Below are 12910 nucleotides of genomic sequence, written 5' to 3'. Positions count from 1 at the left end.
ATATTACTATGCTGCGGTATCTCTGTCAAAAAAGGAAGTATATGACCAAATCATTTTCACTGTTTATGGAAGAAACATTTTATCAGGTTGATTTTTTTTTATCAAATTGTTTCAGTTATATATTTTTCATGGCCATTCTTATGTTCTGCTGTTAACCATTCACTGACTGAAAGAGTTAAACGGGAAACAAACACATGAACCCAAGGTTGGAAGTTAAAACAAAACAGTGCATTACACTAGTGTTTTCCAACCATGGCCCTCAAGGCATGCTGCCCAGCATGTCTTAGATGTTTCCCTGCTTTAACAATCTTTTAAAAAATCAGTTGACGGTTGGCTAACAGGTTTTTGCTGCAGTTATCTGAATCAGTTGTATTAAAGCAGAGAAACATCTAAAACATGCAGAGAAGTGTACCCTGAGGACAGCAATGGGAAACACTGCAGTACAACATAGTGATACAAATAAAAAGGCTTTAGTGGGTTGAGTATTCTGTGAACAGACACAGTAAGTAAGTAAATAAATAAATACACACACGATAATAATTAAGCATGTCAAATCTCATATGCAAACTGGATGGTAATAGAGGGTAGGTTGTACTTTTATGTCTATTGCATTAACATACTACTACTACTAATAATAATACATTTAATGTCGACGGTGCAGCCAGGTGCACCGCGAGCGAATCATCTCTCCATTTGTAGACGATCTTTGTTGTTAAGCGTCTTGACGTGTCCGCAGTGAGGGAAGTTTCCGAGCTTGAAAAACAGTTCTGTTGGGGAAGGCGCTATACATTGTATCAAATGTAGGATTTTCTGCCTTCGTATAGACATAATGTATCTTCTGCAGAGTGTCTGCGGAACATCATGCACTGGAGAAGCCACGTGTCTGGACTCGCGTTTAGCTTCGTTTTCATTGTGTCATATTTCACGAATAAGGTAAGCGGTGAAAGGATAAGGGAGTCTATGCCTGGTTTTAATAAAGTGTTCATCCGGTGTGATTCAAAACGCAACCAAGGTATTATTGTATTATTCTGCGGCGTAGAAGCTAAAGGCAGCTACACCAAAGCTCTATTTAAAAGTCCCCAAACAAACATTTTTGTTCTTACGTAACTACGTGACAACATAAATAACCATGCACCCCTTTTTTCCTGATACCTCGAGTGCTATCAAGTGTCTTCAGAAGCCCATAAAACTGTTAATTTGCGATTGTAATTTAATCCCAGCATAAATCCAGCTGTTTTGTGAAGGCCTCGGAGAACATTAGTGAACAAATGAGAATGCCCATAGTTCTCAATGTTGAAACAAGGATGGAAGTGGCAGCATCATGCCTGGGGGATGCCTTTTCTTCAGCGGGGAGAGTGAAGGTGGATGGAGCTAAAAAAAAAAAAAAAAAAAAAAAAGGCTATTCCTGAAGAAAACATGCTAAAAAACCCAAGACCAGAGTGGAATAGTTTCATTAAAAATTATTCTCAATCCTAATAATGAATGATGGCACCACACTAATCTATATCTGTCAGAATATAACCCAACCGCTTTGTGTTGCAGTTTGTCCTGTCAGTGTTGAAATTCACCTATCCAACTTTATTTCAAGGGTGAGTAGATAAGAAACAACAAACCAACACTACGTCTTCACTCGTAAAGTAACGAGAGATTGTTTTTTTCAAGATGGCAGACACTTATTGGAGCCGCCCTGCTTCTGCTATCTGGAAAGCTGGGCTGGGTGGAGATGAGTCGCATCCCCAGGTACTCCTCTGCTACTCCTCTTGCTGTTTATGTTTCACCAGCTTTCCAGACATATCTAACAGTGAGGTGTGTGTGTGTGTGTATGTGTGTGTTTGCTCCAGATCCGCTGCTCTCTCCTGGCTTCCGGGCTCATTCCTTTTTGTGGGAAATATATACGCAGGCTCCAGGGCCTTATCACGAATAGTGAGTGATGGAATAACTCGCTTGGCGTCTGCAAAAATTATTATTTTTTTTTTTTGCTCGTGCGGTACGTACTGTGGTTTCTCACCGTTTTGTTTTCCTCTCACTTCCTGCACAGGACATTCCTTTCTTCTTCACTCTTCAGAATTCCTCCCATGTAGTTAGTTACATAATCGCCCGCACCGTTCACAGAGAGGTAAGCGCCTGCTGTCAGCATTATTTCGTCGTGTCTGGGCAGCTCAGTTTATTCAAGAGAATAAAGCGGCATCACTTCAATTCAAGATAGTTCAGATAGTTCAGGTTGTGGGCAGGAAGGGGCTCTCCTGTAGCGATCTATTTGAAGAAGCCTCTGACTGAAGACGCTCCGAGTTTTATAGAAAAGTGTACGTCGTACCCTATGTTTCATCTGGGTTCCCCCTGTGGTCTTAAAAATCTGAAAAATTATGCAGTTTTTGGCATAAGTGCCCCTTTTTACATTTTGTCACATTACAGTCAGAAAACGTATCTTATTACGACAGGATCACCGAACAGCTGGATAAGGAGACTCCAATAGGCTGCATTAGATTTTTTTTTTTAGGGGTATCTGATTAAGGACTAAAGTATTTGTAAAAAGTTCTGAAAACCATGTATTGTTTTACTTCCACTTGATAATTATATGTTGGTCTATCCAGGGCCGGACTTTAGAAAGACCCTACCGGGGCAGTAGTCAAGGTCACAAGTAGTTATAATGTTTTGCAATGAAAGCATGTTTTAGAAACATTGTACCTTTTGTAAAACTCGTGACTTTAATATTGTTATATTTTTAACAATAACAGGTTACAGTTCTCCCCTTGGCAGCCCCCAACCATTTTGTATAGGATGTTTGAAACCTGCTGGTCAGTATGAATGTAACGTAGTTTGCGTGACGTTTTTTTTATTTATTTTTTTATTTTTTTATTATAGGGCACCAAAGCGGCTGCACAGTGGCACAGTTGGTAGAGCTGTTGCCTTGCAGCAAGAAGGTTCTGGGTTCAATTCCCGGCCTGGGGTCTTTCTGCATGGAGTTTGCATGTTCTCCCTGTGCGTTCGTGGGTTTTCTCCGGGTACTCCGGTTTCCTCCCACAGTCCAAAAACATGACTGTCAGGTTAATTGGCCTCTCCAAATTGCCCCTAGGTGTGAGTGTGTGTGCATGGTTGTGTGTCCTGTGTGTCTCTGTGTTGCCCTGCGACAGATTGGCGACCTGTCCAGGGTGTACCCCGCCTCTTGCCCGAAACGTTGGCTGGAGATGGGCACCAGCACCCCTCCCGACCCCACTGAGGGAAAAAGGGTGCAAGAAAATGGATGGATGGATGGAGGGCACCAAAGCCAGCTCTGGTCCAGGGGCCCTTATCGTCCTAAATCCAGCCCTGGGGTCTATCTAGTAACATTTCAAGGAAGTGAATATGTGGTCGCACTGTGACAACACTGTGCAAAACTTAGAGATTTGGATTCCGATTGAGATCTAGAGTCAAACAGCTGACAGTCATTCAGGAACCAACAAATGATTTCTTAGAAAAAAGCAAAGACTCAAGTAATTCAGACAATGAGTCTACAGGAACATCAAGAATTAGTTGCTGTTCATCTTATTATACACTTTGAAGACAGTCTGCGCGATTTTTCGATCCGAGAACTCATTATGAACATGAAAAATGTAGTCTGTCAAAATTGGATTCTTGTACATGACATGAGTTTTGTGTTCTCTCTCCTCCTGCAGAAGACACAGCGGCTTAAAATAATCAGGTGAGCTTTTCTGTTCAGCCACTATTATGATAGAAAATCTACAGAATTTTACCAATTAAAGAAAAATCTGCCCTTAGACAAACCCCGTAGATGCGCATTGTTGAATGAAAAATAACATCAATTCACGTGGAACAAATTGGACACCCAATGCGTGTTTATAACACTTGTAGAAATTTACATGAATTTGCAATACTGAGATATTCCAACGATTTAGGTGCAACACATCATTTAGTTTTACTGAAATTTAAGGATTCACCAACTTGGAAGAAGTTTGAATACACACCACACTTTCTTTTTTTTTTTTTCAAGCATACGTTTAATGTCATAAATTTCTACATGATCCATCTCCCTGCTGCAGCGTTTGCCTCCTGCTGCTGTCAGCCATCAACCTGCCCCTGCATGACCCTCAGGTAACGGTTCTCCACAACGAACTGGTGAGTGCAACGCCGACACTGCCGCATGTCTCGTTACTCTACGCTTTCTTCACAGTTTGACCACAGCGGCTACGTTTGGGCCCTGTGCCATCTCTTCTGCGTCGGTAAGTACGGTGGTACTCAGCGGATCCTGACGTGGTTCGTTTAAAGTCCGAAGCGTCCACTGCATGTCTGATCTGTCGTTTCCAGGCGCATACAGAGCGTTTCGAGTTCACAAGTCCACTAATCTGAGGTTAGTAGGACACGTGTAGTTGTCGCATTGACGCATTTTAATGTCAGACTATAAGCTGAGTAAAAAAATAAATAAAAAAAAGGCTACCCAAACCAATTTGGTTCTATGTGAAAAAGTTTGTAGCATTCTTGCTAGTTAGCAAAGTAATTTTCATAAAGTTTATAGATGATTTTGACAGCTTTTTTTTCTGTAAGTATAATATTAAATGTGGTTGTATTTTCCATCTTTTTCGTCTGAGATGAAATGTTTTAACAGAAATCTAAGAGAGCAAATACGTTTTCAGGACTATGCATTTCCAAGATGTGATGGTTCAGTCAGATCTTTTTCCTTAATACTCAAAGATTGCACATCTGATCATGTAATGCTCTTTTCAGACTCCCTACACAGCTTTGCTCCTCAAATATAAACTTCATTTTATAATCAGGTGCTCAAATCTGGGTTTGTTTCCAGAATATCACTGATTAAAAAACATCAGGAGACGTTAACAGAAAAATCTCAGCTTTGTGGTATCAAAGAAATGAATGCCAAAGTGAAACAGTAACTACATATTTCACTTTTATTTTCTATTTTAGTGACATTGAACAGCAATGCATCAACTACTTGTTCAGGTAAGAATACAGTCAAATTAAATCAGTTCTTGGGAATTTTAAAATTAATTTTGTACAATTATATTGAGACATTTAAACATACTAAAAGTCACAAAGCGGGACTGTAAGTATTAGAAGCCCACTAATCAACGGGACAAATCCGAGTCTTCAAGGGACGCTTTAATCAGCTCTATTAGGATTGTTTGTCTTTCATACAAATACTCAACAGCTGTCATTGTGTTTGAACTAGTGTGCTGCTGCTGGGTCTTGCTGCTCACCCAACAGGTATGACCGACCAAGTGGTGATTTAGCGCACCTTTGTGTATGAATTCACGAAGCTTGGCGTGTTCACATCGGACGACTTCGTCTCCCTGCAGGTGACATTAGCGGTGCCTTGGAGTTCCCCTCCCTCCAGTCCCACATGTTTCACTGCGGCTGCTGCGCCAGGTGACTGCAGATAGCGGCGTATAATGATGACTTAATGTTAGATAAATGTGAAACTGTGCCATTTAAAAATATGTATATTAACGAATCAGCCGTTTTAATTCCTGTGTTTCTGCCTCTGCAGTGCATTGTTGGGGTTTTTGTTGCTGTTGGCCACGGTCAGATTAAAACATGGGCCGTCCCTCGAGCACTTCAGGGCCTGGGTTTTTCTGTCCAAGGTAAACGTCACAAATTGTCCGACAGTCAGCAGCTGCTTTTCAAAATAATGAGGTCATTTATTTGGTACCGTTTCCTCCCAGGTCGCAGCCATGCTCCTCTCTCCTTTGGTTTTCAACACGGACTTTAACTCTGCGTCTCTACTTTGGTAAGAATTTCACTCTGATTTCTACAGAATATGCATTGTGAAATGACATAAAAGCATTGACATTTTATCTTTTACAGTGTGATTGGCAGCCATGTTGGAGAGGCACTGCTGCTGTATTCAGACAAAGAATCTCCACCATAAAGACAAAAATCTGCACTTCTTCAAGAGATTTTATTTTTTACTATTTCACATTTTTTAAGAATGTCTTGTCTTGTTTTCTGATAATATGAATAAAACTATACATATAGCATGTGTATTATCTTACAGTTCTACAGTAAGCACAAAGTTTTTACAGTCGCATTGAAAGCTGGAACATCCAGCTCAGGTCATATCTGTAGTGGTGAACGGTCTTAGCTCTGCTTCTGGCTTTTTTTTGGGGTGAACAAAACATTAAACGGCTGTCGTCTTCGTGAACGAGCCTGAGGGTTCTTCTCCTCCCTGATGTAACCTGAGCAAGACACAGAAAGCTTTCAGCTCAAGGTGTTTAAAGGCTGCGGTCGTCCCGTCTTTGCAGCTTAAAGTGTGTTACCTCTTTCGATGCAGGTCTGTGTTGACGGGAATCCAACTTCCCAGAAGTTTTCAGGAGTGCAGGGTGGAATGTAGCGGTATCGATGCCTGGAGCAAGCGGATAACTTCTTCCGTTTCTCCTCCTCGGGCAGATGAGCGTAGTACTGCAAGAAACGGGGAATTATTTCAACCAAACCTGACGTTTCAGGACCGGTTCCGACTCAGAATACGCACCACTTCACATTCCTTGCATGTGGTACCCTTCAGTTTTCTCCTCTCGTCTTTCTGGCGAACGACGGCCACGTGCGCAAAGGTCGGCTGCCTGAGGCGTACAGGAGAGCGTTGGAACCCATGCAACCCTCTAAAAATCTAAAAGTGTTGATCGGGAACCTTCTTACCGGGTTTTGCTGTGACATGCAGGACTTTCAGGAAGATCTTGATCTAGTTGGATGAGTAAATCAAAATCAAACTCGAAATAGGTGCCTGGTAATTGATTGATGGCTTCAACCTAGATGCGTACCGTTAATCTCCTCAACTTCCTCGGCATCATCACAATGCTGACTCTGATCCAGGTTGGAGCAGGTGTACGATTTGTACTCCTCAAAAGTTGTTGCATCAAACATCATATCCAAACTGTCGTTGGCCTTTTCGCCGAGTCCTTGGAAAGTTAAACGCCTTATGAGAATCAACCACCTAATTTCTCCGCTCATTTTAAAAAAACTTGCCTATACCAGACTTGACGCGTTCCCCGTCCTGACTGTCCTCTGCTCGACGCTGCAGCATGCTGTGGCTGACCCAGGTGCAGTCGGTGTCTGCCAGCTCTCCAGGTTGCTGCTGTACTTCCACTTCCTAAAAACCCAGCAAAGAAAGTAATTTTAAAAAAATACTTCAGAATTATTTCTATTTTCTTCAAGGCACTGTGACTGAAGAATTTAGAAACATAAAAGCTGCCGATGCCGTACCTCGCTCTCAAACATGGACAAAGCGAGCGCCGGGTCGATGCTCCACGTGGACTCCACCATTCGCTTCCTGCCGTCTGGGAAAACACCACATTCAGCTGAAACGATTAATCGTGAAGAATCGATTATTGAAGCGATCGCCAACTAATTTAGTACATCAATTAATTGTTTTGGACCCCCCAAAAAGGCCATTTTCTGAAGGAACGACACATCCAAAGCAGTAGTTAAGTCAAAACTGTACAAAAAGTACATTGATTTTGAATCTTGAATCTAAGATAAAGAAAAACCTTTTGTCTATAAATTTACGTTCTACACAAAAGTCCTCAAGAGGCTTAGTTTTAACTTCTCCTGGTTCATATTATCCACCCATCCATTTTCTTCCGCTTATCCGGGGTCGGGTCGTGGGGGCAGCAGCTTCAGAAGGGAGGCCCAGACTTCCCTCTCCCCAGCCACTTCTTCCAGCTCCTCCGGGGGAACCCCAAGGCGTTCCCAGGCCAGCCGAGAGACATAGTCCCTCCAGCGTGTCCTGGGTCTTCCCCAAGGCCTCCTCCCGGTGGGACGTGCCCAGAACATCTCACCAGGGAGGCGTCCAGGAGGCATCCTTAAACTCCTCCACTTGAGGCAGGACGACCCCCCTGACCCGGAGAAGGCACTCTACCCTTTTCCGGCTCAAGACCATGGCCTCGGATTTGGAGGCACTGAGCCTCATCCCAGTCGCTTCACACTCAGGCGCGAACCGCTCCAGCGAGAGCTGCAGATCGCCGTCTTATGAAGCCAGCAGGACCACATCATCCGCAAAAAGCAGAGATGTGATCCTAAGGCCACCAAAACGAATCCCCTCAACACCTCGACTGCACCTAGAAATTCTGTCCATGAAAGTAATGAACAGAATTGTTGACAAAGGGCAGCTTTGCCGGACTCCAGACTCTGACACCGGTCATACAGGGACCTGACAGCCCGTATCAAAGGGCCCGGTACCCCATATTCCCGGAGAACCCCCCACAGGGCCCCTCAAGGAACACGGTCGAACGCCTTCTCCAAGTCCACAAAACACATGTAGACTGGTTGGGCGAACTCCCATGCACCCTCCAGGACCATGCTGAGGGTGTAGAGCTGGTCCAGTGTTCCACAACCAGGACGAAAACCACACTGCTCTTCCTGAATCCGAGGTACAACTATCCGACGGACCCTCCTCTCCAGGACCCCTGAATAGACCTTACCAGGGAGGCTTAAGAGTGTGACCCCCCTGTAATTGGAGTACACCCTCCGGTTCATATTATGTATAATAAAAAATAAATTAAAAAAATCTAACCAACCACATTTTGGTACCCATTTATTAACTGATTAATCCAAAGAATAATCAACCATTTATTGGATTAACAATTACTTCAAGTGTTACCATTTTTTAACTAATTAATCAGAATAATGGATTAATTGGAAACTAAAATAATCATCAGTTGCAGTCATAGAAAAGACTTGATCAATAAAATCTCTACTCTATGTTGCAAATGACTGACCGTTGTTAGATTGAAGGCATTTCTGGGTTGCACTCCGATCCTGCGGAGGCGCTCTTCTACGTCCATCTGGTTTGTCTCCAGCTTTACTCAGTGGCTTCTTGAAAGTGGGACTTGCATAAGAGACGTTCAGCTTTTGGCTTGGACCCTGTGGAACGTTGAACAATATTTCTGAAACTGTAATTCTGACAAACGTCATTCTCAGACTCTGAAAGGTCTTGGAAATTGAGTTAAAACATAATTTAAAAAAGGAATTGATACCTCGTTGTCCTGCTGCTCCTTTTTGAAGCCAAGTGTGGCGGTCTGGCTCGTGGTTTCAAGTTGTAAGGGTTTAGCTTCCTTCTGATCATCCACCTTCTCCTTACTCCCCGCTCTGCCTTCCCCCTGCAGCTCAGCGCCACCGTCCTTCTTCCGTTTGGCCCAGCCTTCCTCCGAAAAGCGTCTAATACTCGGAAGAAGAGACAACGATTTCTCCGTGGTCGAGTCTGGACTGCGGGTCTGTGTGGCTGAAGAGAAAGGCCTTAAAGTGTGGGGAAATAAAAGATTATTAGAACTTATTGCTGATAACACAGAAGGATCCAACATAATCAAATGTCGTTGTGCTTGCCTTAAACGAGCGTTGCGCTTCCAGATATTTTGTGTGTCGTTTTGATGACGTGGAGTCAACTCCGCTTTCTGAGGCAACAGATTTAAAATGAAAGAACAGAAACCTGTCAAGTTGGCTGGGATGGAAAACAGGCCCACAGCATCACAGATCCTTCACCATACTTATTAATTGGTATCAGGGGCCTTTCAACATACGCTGACAAAAAGCATTTGTGATGGTAGGACAGGGAGACATTTTACTTCCCTGAGCTTTCTGTTGGTGGTGGTTCTTTGTCCAAACTTGCTTGCCATAGTTCAAGTGTTTCAAACTTTCAATTATTGCTCTGACTGCATATTTAGGAACGTAGCATTTTTGTTTTATAAATTTAGCACTTCTGACTTGCTTTTTTTAAAGCAATTTGCCCCATAACGTAGAAATATTTCACTAGATCCATCATTAATGCAATAAAATATGAATATATTTTTGTTACATATATTTATGTGTTGGGCGCTGTATGTTGATCACACAGAGCTGTACTTACAAGATGGCGACAGTCAAGCACCTCTAAAGCGCACGTTTCTGCAACTACCTCCTCAGTTTCTTCTTTCATGTCATCTGAAATAATAGAAATTTCAAAATAAAAGTCCACAGATACGACTTAAAACAAAAATAAGAAAGACCAACAAGCTTAACAGAATCTTAATCTGAAATTCTACAAAGAATAGTGTGAGTCTTGTACTTGGTAAATATATAAATATGCATTTATTTATGTATTTTTCCCTCTTTCTGGTGTCATTAAGCTGTAAAAACCAGTAGGTGTGGTTATACTTGAGCTCTGGGATGTGTCCAGTTCACAAGTGTTTGGCACAAGCACTTCTCTCCCAGAATTCTTTGCACCTCCATCAGCCTCTTTCTTCAACTCTTTAATGAGAATTAAAAAAACAGATAAAAATGTATTTTATCGCCATGAGAGCCGACTGTTGGTGCCTCAAAATGGGGCTGACCATTAAAGAGGGAGTTATTCTTCTGCGGCAGCGGCGTCTCTGCGTAACGGACATGTCTGCTCTTGTCGGGGTGTTTCCGTTTCCTCAGTTTGTTCGCCGCTGGCAGCGAGCTGGTCAGGATCGGCGAGTCCGGGATGACGCCCTCGTCTTGCTCCGACGTCTCCTCCAGGTCCGCACTGATGCAAAAACAACATCTGCTGATGAAAGGAGAAGTGAAACCTTCCTCTACCTTCCTGCCCAACGCCAGAACCTGAAAAAGTTACTAAAAGTACCAGAGAATAGTTTGTGAAGACGTGGATTCAGTTTCCAAAAAAAGAGATGTTTTTTTTTTGTCTTTTCAACACCAGAAGTGAAACTATAACAATAAATCATTTGAGTTTAAATGAAAGAAAACTACATTTCATGCTGCATTTATTTAAGCTAGCAGACTTACTGACGCATCTTCATCTTCTGCAGTTCAGCTTGAAGATTTCTGTTTTCATCTTCCAGGTTTTTGTTCTCATTTTCTGGAAGGTATAAAGAATAAAAACTCTTAAATACATCCCAGAATGTAAGATCATTATGCCCAGTGATGCTCAGAGTGACAAAGGTTCAAAAAACACACACATGGTTCTTCAGGCTTTGGTAAGTAGAATAAACAATAGATTAATCAATAACTAAACCTCTTAATATTTGTATGAGTTTTTTTTATAGAAACCTTTTAAAACATCTTTGGATGTGGCTCTGTGTACATCACTTAGTCTAAATGAATTTAAAACAATTAGAAAGCATATGGGGATGGGGATGACCAGCCACACTGATGAGGGATTGACAGCGCAAAGACCCGCCTCTTGGCTCTGATTGGTTGCACTGAGGAAAGGCAGAGGAGCCCAATTTTTTTTCACAGATTATCCGTCTCATACCATTCTGCCACAACATGGTGACAGGTTTCAAAATGTGTAAAAAAATATTTTTAGGGTTAGGGTTACTGCAGCTTTTATACTTTAGACTAAAACATGGACAACCTTATAGATTTGTGTACCTGCCATCTTTCTTTCTGCCTCTTTACTGTGATTGGTGCTCTTGTTTTAGCTCCACCTGTTTTACATGATGAACCTGACGATTTTATACCCCCAGGTTGGTTTACAGAGCTGTTATGGCAACATGTAAACATTAAAAGTTTAAGTTTATTTAAGCTTAAGACAGGTTGAAAGTGCCTCTTAGTATAGAAAAAAAACTTACTTAGTTTAGTGATGACAACCATATTCTGATCCTGACTGCTTTTCAGCTTCTCCTCCAAGGCGGCACATCGATCACACCCTGCAACACGGAGCCTGGAAACAGGAAATGTTCTTCTCAGTTTGCTAGATGTCTTACGGCAAAATTGTGGCACTTCAAATGTGATGTAACCTGTCAGCTGTCCGCTTAGACAGATGCAACAACTATGGAGGCATAATCTCCCCACCGGCACTCAATGCACTGAGATTTACGTAAAAAAATCTTCCTAATGGTTTAAAAAATGCCTTAGAAGTCATTATCCACATCTTAATTGGGAGCTATTTGGACTTTTAGCTTCTAAATGTGCATTGGAAATAAATGTAACTTGAGCCTACAAAGCATGCTTTTATTTTATTTTTAAAACGATCCTAATTTTGTTCTCGTCAGACGTAGAACTGCAATGCAACCAGGTCCACCATTCTGTTTACAACTAAAAGTTCCCTGGGCAAAACAGAAGTGTGAGTCTGTGAGGAGGCCACCTGTCTTCCAGCAGGCCGATGGAGTCCTGGAGGCTTTTGTTTTGTTCCTTGAGCTGCTGGTTGCGATTATAAAACACCTCCAGCTTCTGGGCGTCTCTGCAACGAAACCAAATTCATCTCAGCTGGCCTGCGGGTGACCAGTGCAGGTAGCAAATGGTGCAACATACTCACAGACAGCGGTCCTTTTTCAGCTTGCTCACTTTCGACTCATATTCTAGAGGACGAAAAATGCTGAACGTGAATGTTAAAACATAGTTTAAGTTACTTGTATTTAATCTCGGCGAGGTGTGTTACCTTGTACTGTGTTGTGGTGGCACTCTTTTAGCTGCCTCCAAACGTCTTCAAAGAGGTCAGCGGGACTGACGGAGCAGCCGCTGCGGTCTCCTGGACTGCTCATCCTCCTTTGACCCGTCAGCAAGTTATTTTTTATTTATTTAAATGTAGGCTAGACTCTGACTATTTAATAAACGCAGCTGCGAACTTTCCAAGACAGCTTCAGCTACTAAAATACTACAAAGAAACAAGAAAATAAAGTTTGACTAATTTAGCTCGAAGGAAAGACACGAATAGCATTTACACCAACAGGTTTGAGACACCACTACAGTAAAGCGGCAAATATCTACGCTGAACTGAAAACAAACATCTATCTTGAAGTTAGCGCGCCGAGTTGCATCATGGGCAGTCTTCTTCTGGTCGCTGAGCGTCTGTGGCTCTGGCGCCCTCTACTGTTCAAGGCAAACTCGTTCCCTCTCATAAGGTGACTTGCCGAAACATTTTGTCACATTTCAACGAAAAACTTCCACATATATTCTCAAGGTGTTATAAAATAGAACATATAATTAATTCGGAAGTAGAAGGAAATAA

At 42.3% G+C, this 12910-nt stretch overlaps 2 protein-coding genes across 6 annotated transcripts; one reads left to right on the top strand and one right to left on the bottom strand.

Moving 5' to 3' along the window:
- The first annotated feature begins 464 nt into the window (after nucleotides 1-464).
- On the top strand, nucleotides 465-5987 carry slc35d4 (solute carrier family 35 member D4). Its single transcript, XM_008438386.3, has 15 exons — nucleotides 465-933; nucleotides 1543-1589; nucleotides 1663-1740; nucleotides 1842-1923; nucleotides 2039-2116; nucleotides 3654-3679; nucleotides 4038-4089; nucleotides 4169-4217; nucleotides 4303-4345; nucleotides 4918-4953; nucleotides 5183-5217; nucleotides 5310-5379; nucleotides 5501-5594; nucleotides 5676-5740; nucleotides 5818-5987. Exons 1-15 carry the CDS (start codon nucleotides 862-864, stop codon nucleotides 5879-5881), a joined length of 891 nt encoding a protein of 296 aa, XP_008436608.2. The 5' UTR covers nucleotides 465-861; the 3' UTR covers nucleotides 5882-5987.
- rbbp8 (retinoblastoma binding protein 8) lies at nucleotides 5893-12783 on the bottom strand. Of its 5 annotated transcripts, none has more exons than XM_081601416.1 (18): nucleotides 12341-12783; nucleotides 12218-12260; nucleotides 12047-12142; nucleotides 11532-11623; nucleotides 10744-10816; nucleotides 10311-10507; nucleotides 10135-10227; nucleotides 9848-9921; nucleotides 9328-9395; nucleotides 8982-9240; nucleotides 8724-8868; nucleotides 7210-7304; nucleotides 6973-7096; nucleotides 6768-6905; nucleotides 6646-6688; nucleotides 6482-6569; nucleotides 6270-6411; nucleotides 5893-6188 (listed from the first exon to the last, which is right to left on the bottom strand). In XM_081601416.1, exons 1-18 carry the CDS (start codon nucleotides 12441-12443, stop codon nucleotides 6091-6093), a joined length of 1971 nt encoding a protein of 656 aa, XP_081457542.1. In that variant the 5' UTR covers nucleotides 12444-12783; the 3' UTR covers nucleotides 5893-6090. The 5 variants fall into 5 exon arrangements, with proteins under 5 accessions (XP_081457542.1, XP_081457543.1, XP_081457544.1 ...); XM_081601417.1 differs by having other exon boundaries at nucleotides 10311-10504; XM_081601418.1 differs by having other exon boundaries at nucleotides 7210-7283; nucleotides 12341-12782.
- Between the last annotated feature and the right edge of the window lie 127 nt (nucleotides 12784-12910).

Source organism: Poecilia reticulata, chromosome 20, assembly GCF_904066995.2.
Source record: "Poecilia reticulata chromosome 20, P_reticulata-male-v2, whole genome shotgun sequence".
Lineage (NCBI taxonomy): Eukaryota > Metazoa > Chordata > Actinopteri > Cyprinodontiformes > Poeciliidae > Poecilia > Poecilia reticulata.
This window is presented reverse-complemented; position numbering and strand designations above follow the sequence as displayed.

What these genes read in the sequence shown, in the direction of transcription:
- slc35d4 (XM_008438386.3), top strand. Translation starts at nt 862, where the DNA reads ATGCACTGGAGAAGCCACGTGTCTGGACTCGCGTTTAGCTTCGTTTTC. An exon ending in GAGATGAGTCGCATCCCCAG is followed by an intron (nt 1,741 to 1,841) that starts GTACTCCTCTGC and finishes TGTTTGCTCCAG; the next exon opens with ATCCGCTGCTCTCTCCTGGC. An exon ending in TGCATCAACTACTTGTTCAG is followed by an intron (nt 4,954 to 5,182) that starts GTAAGAATACAG and finishes TGTTTGAACTAG; the next exon opens with TGTGCTGCTGCTGGGTCTTG.
- rbbp8 (XM_081601416.1), bottom strand. Translation starts at nt 12,443, where the DNA reads ATGAGCAGTCCAGGAGACCGCAGCGGCTGCTCCGTCAGTCCCGCTGAC. An exon ending in ATGCCTTCAATCTAACAACG is followed by an intron (nt 7,305 to 8,723) that starts GTCAGTCATTTG and finishes TAATCGTTTCAG; the next exon opens with CTGAATGTGGTGTTTTCCCA. An exon ending in CATGCAAGGAATGTGAAGTG is followed by an intron (nt 6,412 to 6,481) that starts GTGCGTATTCTG and finishes CGTTTCTTGCAG; the next exon opens with TACTACGCTCATCTGCCCGA.